Source organism: Triticum urartu, chromosome 7A, assembly GCF_056163025.1.
Source record: "Triticum urartu cultivar PI428250 chromosome 7A, HENAU_Tu73, whole genome shotgun sequence".
NCBI classification, from domain to species: Eukaryota; Viridiplantae; Streptophyta; class Magnoliopsida; order Poales; family Poaceae; genus Triticum; species Triticum urartu.
The window spans coordinates 38,736,305-38,742,404 of NC_141879.1; the positions used below are offsets into that span (position 1 = coordinate 38,736,305).

Below are 6,100 nucleotides of genomic sequence, written 5' to 3' on the forward strand. Positions count from 1 at the left end.
GGGAATGACTTTCATTCTCTTTCTATCTTTTGCCGTGGTCGGGCTTTGAGTCTTACTCAATTTCACACCTTGTAGCACAGCCAAGAACTCTTTCTTTGACTGTTCCATTTTTGAACTACTTCAAAATATTGTCAAGGTATGTACTCATTGAAAAAACTTATCAAGCGTCTTGATCTATCTCTATAGATCTTGATGCTTAATATGTAAGCAGCTTCACCGAGGTCTTTCTTTGAAAAACTTCTTTCAAAAACACTCCTTTATGCTTTGCAGAATAATTCTACATTATTTCCAATCAACAATATGTCATTCACATATGCTTATCAGAAATGCTGTAGTGCTCCCACTCACTTTCTTGTATATACAGGCTTCACCGCAAGTCTGTATAAAACTATATGCTTTGATCATCTCATCAAAGCGCATATTCCAACTCCGAGATGCTTGCACCAGTCCATAGATGGATCGCTGGAGCTTGCACATTTTGTTAGCACCTTTAGGATTGGCAAAACCTTCTGGTTGTATCATATAGAACTATTTTTTTATTTCTTGATTGCAGGATCCAAAGAACTAGCTCGACTGGACTCTAGATCACGGACAGTTTAGTCTTGGCACTTAATTAGGATGGCTAAATTACATTTGAGTTTCATTTGATGGATATTTGCTATGAGAATTATGAATTTTATGAATCTACATATTATACGTATGGTTTCGAATATTGTAATTGAATTCCTCTATTTTTTTTACGGTTGCAATAGGATATTACCACAACCCACTTTTGGTTGCCACATGTTAGCACCACGAAAATTTTATATTGTCGCAATAGTTTCTCGCTACAAACAGTTCACCCGTTGTGATATCTATTTATCACCACCAAAACTAGTATGTTGCAATTTCCTGTTACGACAACTAGAATATTTGTTGCCATAACTTAATGCCACAAGTGTAGCGGTTCGTAGCAAAATGCCTAATGCCACGAAAGCAAGGATTGTTGCCATAGTTTATTGCAACAATTGACTATTGCCACGGAAGAGTATGCGCCACGAAACAAACATCGTTGGCATAGGGTGTTGCCACAAATGTCTATCGCCATGAGCTACTAGTCGCCATGATTTGTTACATGTTGCATTAAACCTATCTCCACAAAGCAAATTGTGGCATCAGGTGAATGTTGCCACAAGAAAATATGTGGCAACTTCCCACATGGTTGTTGCAATAGCACACTTTATTGCCACAATTGCTTTTTGTGGCAATAACCTATTACCATGTGTCCAATTGCAACAGCTGCCAACGAATGTTGTTTCGTGGCAATAGGTACTTATCGCCACAAATCAGCATTTATTGCGACGAACGATTTTGTTGCACGAACACCAGCAACCACCTTTTAATGCATGGCCAGTCAACCGTCTTCAGGCGCCCCCTCCACAGGGCCATGTCCTCCCTGCAGCAGCCGAGAAGACGAGCGAGGGAGGGCGGCTCGCCCCGGAAGACCACCGCATTTCTGTGCTTCCAAAGCTGCCAGCAGCACAACAGGACAAAGGATGTGGTAGCAGCTTCGCCGGCCACGGCACGGACGTCCAGATCCTGCAGAGCCCCAACATTGTAGCCGTGCCCGGCCACGTCGAGCCCAACTGAACGCCAGAACGAGTGCGCAAAAGGACAGGCAAAAATCATGTGATCAGCCGTCTTGAGCACACCGCCGCAGATGGGGCACGCCGCCTCCTCCGCCGTGATGATGGTTTTACGAAGGACATCCCGCGTGTGCACCCTTCGCTGGATAAGGAGCCAGCCGAAGAAACGGACACGAGAAGGAGCAGCGCACCCTCAGATGAACTCGGCGAAAGCAGCTTGCACCCCACCGAACCTCTGCAGTGTGTAGACAGCAGCCGCTGCAATGCCCCCCCCCCCCCCGCCCCCCGGGGCCAGGGCACAACACTGAGCTCCGCACGTTGTTTCCTGGGGTCGGGACGACCCCGTCCATGAGCGTCAGGAGGGCGGCCCGCTCTGCCGCACCGGCTGTGGTGAGCCTGGGCACGAGCACACAGTCCAGTCCACGGGAGCGCACCCGCCACACCGTGACCTCCGGCTCAGCCGCATGCGATAGAAGGGCGGGGAAGGCCGCCGCGACAGCTCCACACGGGAGCCAGCTATCAAACCAGAAGGATGTCCGCTTCCCGTCTCGAACTACAACCGTTGTTAGTCCGCGGTAGAGCGGGAGCAGATTGCTGAGAGCCTTGCCATGCTCCCCGGACGCCCAGGTGGTCGACCCGGAGAGGAGGGACTGCCCCGCGAGCTCGGCCCAAACCCATGTCGCCCACCGCGACGAGGAGGAGCAGGCATGGAGCCCATGTAGCATCTTAATCAGCAGGCAACGGTTCTGCGTCGCGAGGTCGCGAACCCCTAAGCCGCCCTTCGCCTTGGATCGGCAGACTCTCCCCCAGGCCACCAGACATTGAGCGCCAGAGACGCGTTCAGCCGCGTTCCAAAGGAAGGCGTGGCGAAGCGAGTCCAGGGCCTTGATCACCGCCGGTGGGAGCAACATTGCCGCCATAGCGTACGTGGGAAGAGCATCCAGGACGGCATTGATGAGGACGAGCCGCCCGGCAGGGGAGAGGAGGCGCGCCCGCCAACCCAACAGGTACTTGTCGACTTTGGCGATCATGGGGAGGAAATCCGCGAAGCAAAGTTTCTCCCATGAGAGCGGAAGCCCGAAGACACAAAGTGGATGGTGTATCACGCACGGTCTCGTCGATGTTTCACGACATGCAGCACATCACACACCATGATCTGGAAAAAGCAACAAAAGTTGTGTCATAATCTCCGAGACGTAAAGTAGGAGTTTATACACACACATGCCACATGTTAGTGGGCCGGCACTGTTTATTTGTTTGTGACTGGCAGAGAATTGCGGGCCACTTACTTAGCGCGTGTGCGCCGGTAAGAATAGCAACGCGCGCGCATTTGAATTAGCAGCAACGGATGTGCATCTGGAGAGCTGGGTAGCGCACGCAGGGACTTTATAGCCCAGTTCTCCCATCTAAGGCCTATTTAGCTTCTGTAGTCCAATTTTTTCCTGTCTAGATTCTAGCTCTATGCGCCAATTTGGATTCTCCGAGCTATTTTTTCTCTTTCGGGATAGCGGGTTTGTGGGAGAAGAATAGGGCGGGGACATGGTTTGACATCCATATGAATGTAAAAGTACTATTTTCGAAATTCATATACTTATGTTCCATAATACTTTATACAGGATTAACAATTGAATCGATAGTGAAAACATGGTTATAAAAAAAAACTAGGAAAGGACTACATCTTATTTGTCGAGATATATATGTATTTGCAAATAAACTTAGTACTGCAAGAGTCAAAACTTTACAATCAGAATTTAGAAACTTTGAACGATGACACTACAAACTTTGTATTGCTAGGTTAAAAAACTCTGACCTATTACATTATAAACTTTGTACCACCAGATTCAAATCTTTACACTCAAAATATATGTACTTTAAATTATCACATTACAAACTTTGTACTACGTGGTTCAAAAACTTTGAACTATTACATTATAAACTGTTTAATGGTTAGTTCAAAACTTTACACTTAGAATTTATAAACTTTGAATTATCACATTACAAACTTTGTAATGCTAGTTTCAAAACTTTGGCCTCCCATGTTATAAAATTTGTATTGATAGGTTCAAAATTTTACACACAAAATTTATAAATTTTGAACTGTCACATTACTAACTTTGTAATCCCAGGTTAGAAACTATGAACTATCACATTATGAATTTCATAATAATATGGCATGAACTTTGTACCTAGAACTGTAATTTTGAAATTCAAAACTTCACACTCTATGTTTTGTAAATTTATACTGCAACTATTGAAACTTTATACCCCTAGACGCAAAAACTTTATCATCACAAAAATTGTGTCGAAACATATCCAACATGGATTACTTTTATAGATCTCGTCGTAATGTATTTAATGGTGCGATCGGATCCTAAAATAGATGCTTGATGAGAAATTTATTATATTTTAAAGTTTGTATACCATTTAAAAAATATATTTGACACAACACGTGGTCTGCTCCCATCACCACGTCTGTCTGTTATGCTTCCCTGAATACTTCGCGTCCATCGCGTCGCCATTCTCACTCCGTCTCCGCTTCCCCACGTGCCACGCATCCGTGCGCAGCGCACGCGCCTTGTAAGAGTTGGGAGAGAATTGAAGTTGAAGGCGTTGGGAGGAGATAAGACCGGAGCCTCCGTGTCCTTGTGCATGGTTTCGTCCACACCCACGCACACGCACGCGCACACACACACACACACACACACACACACACACACACACACACACACACACACACACACACACACACATATATATATATATATATATAGTATTACTATTCATCATCCAGTGTGCAGAATAAGTTATTCTTCACCCGAGATAATCTTACGATCATTTCATAATTAAATTACGTTTGGAATTCAAATAGTTACATTTATATTGATTCACTACGTAAAATTTGACATAAAAAAATAAAAAATATAGGTCATAAGACAAGAAAATTTGCAGTTTATGTGTATTTTAGACTGTTTTACATTTGTAATTTTACATAACATAATATATTTTTTACGGCGATTATATATTTTCTTACGGTCCCTTTTTGCGTCGGAAATAAGACAAAACTTTAGGAACGTAAAATTACGGTGCATTGATGGTAAAATAGAGGGGGGGTGAAGAATAACTATTTCTCACCCAGGGTGACGAATAGCGCGACCCTATATATACTATTCATCACCCAGGGTGCAGAATACGTAATTCTTCATCCGAGATAATCTTACGATCATTTCATAATTAAATTACATTTTGAATTCAAATAGTTACATTCTATTGATTCACTACGTAAAATTTGACATAAGAAAATAAAAATATAGGTCATAAGACAAGAAATTTTGCAGTTTATATGTATTTTAGACTATGTTTTTATGTTTGTAATTTTACATAACATAAAATATTTTTTATGGCGATTATATATTTTCTTACGGTCCCTTTTTGCGTTGGAAATAAGACAAAACTTACGGAACGTAAAATTACGGTGCATTGATGGTAAAATAGAGGGGGGGGGGGGTGAAGAATAACTATTCCTCACCCAGGGTGACGAATAGCGCGACCCTATATATATATATATATATATATATATATATATATATATATATATAGTTTGATTGATTTCTTTTAGTTATTTAACCCAATTTATATAAAGAAAAGTTGAATTTTGTGACACCAAACAAATATATTACTAAAAAATGTTTATGGTTGGTGTATCAGGTAATACCAATTGTTAAAGATATCTTAAATCTATACGTAATAATGAAAAAAGCAGAATTTCTGCAGTAAAAAATTTCTGCCATTAGTTGATTTTTTTTCTGCCTTTAGTTGTTCTGGGCTCAGTCTCGGGCTCTCGGCCTCCACCACCGCGGCTTCTTTGAGTGTTGATATTGGATAGGTCTCGGTTGACTCTATACATGGAATACTAACCCAATCCACACGAGTCAGTATTGTCCTAGAAGCCACCGCCACTACTGGAATCCTTATACGTCGGGTGCCAAGCTCTTCTCCGAGAGCCAAAATGCGGACACTCAGCAAAGTAAGCAACGCTAAGGGGGTCACTCGGCAAACCTAGCTTCACGACAACTAGCTCCTGCTACCGTCAAGGGCTCACGGCAAACAAGTACCGTACAACGAATGGGGCAGACGCCAAGAGCCACGCACGGCAAAGGGAAGCCACATGGCATGCCCATTCGGGAGTGACGACGCCGGTCTTGGCGTAGTTGTTGTGCATCAGACAGAGAGAGATATGGCCCTCGGCATTCTCTGTCTCGTCTCTGTTGGGGTAGACCTTGATACGCCAGTCATGACCCCCGACGCGGAACGGCCTTGAAAGGACAGCGGCGCCATTCGCCACCTTCTCCCTGACTTTGGTGAACTCGTGGATCGTGAAGGAGTGGGAGCCCGGGCGGAGGGAAGAGGCGGTGATCTGCTGCCGGCCGGCGGCGCGCATTGCGGACAAGAGCCCGGGCGTTGACATGACGATTGAC

General features: G+C 44.2%; 1 protein-coding gene across 1 annotated transcript; it reads right to left on the reverse strand.

Annotated features, from left to right (window-relative positions):
- Nucleotides 1-1,332: 1,332 nt before the first annotated feature.
- LOC147957439 (uncharacterized) lies at nt 1,333-2,656 on the reverse strand. The gene is made up of 2 exons (XM_087531700.1): nt 1,943-2,656; nt 1,333-1,767 (listed from the first exon to the last, which is right to left on the reverse strand). The coding sequence occupies exons 1-2, from the start codon at nt 2,654-2,656 to the stop codon at nt 1,333-1,335; spliced, it is 1,149 nt and encodes a 382-aa protein (XP_087387826.1).
- Nucleotides 2,657-6,100: the final 3,444 nt, after the last annotated feature.

Excerpts from the sequence above, each read along its gene's own strand:
- LOC147957439 (XM_087531700.1), bottom strand. The coding sequence starts at position 2,656 with ATGATCGCCAAAGTCGACAAGTACCTGTTGGGTTGGCGGGCGCGCCTC. Across the intron at positions 1,768-1,942 it reads TCCCGACCCCAGGAAACAAC|CGAAGGGTGCACACGCGGGA; the intron begins GTGCGGAGCTCA and ends CTCCTTATCCAG.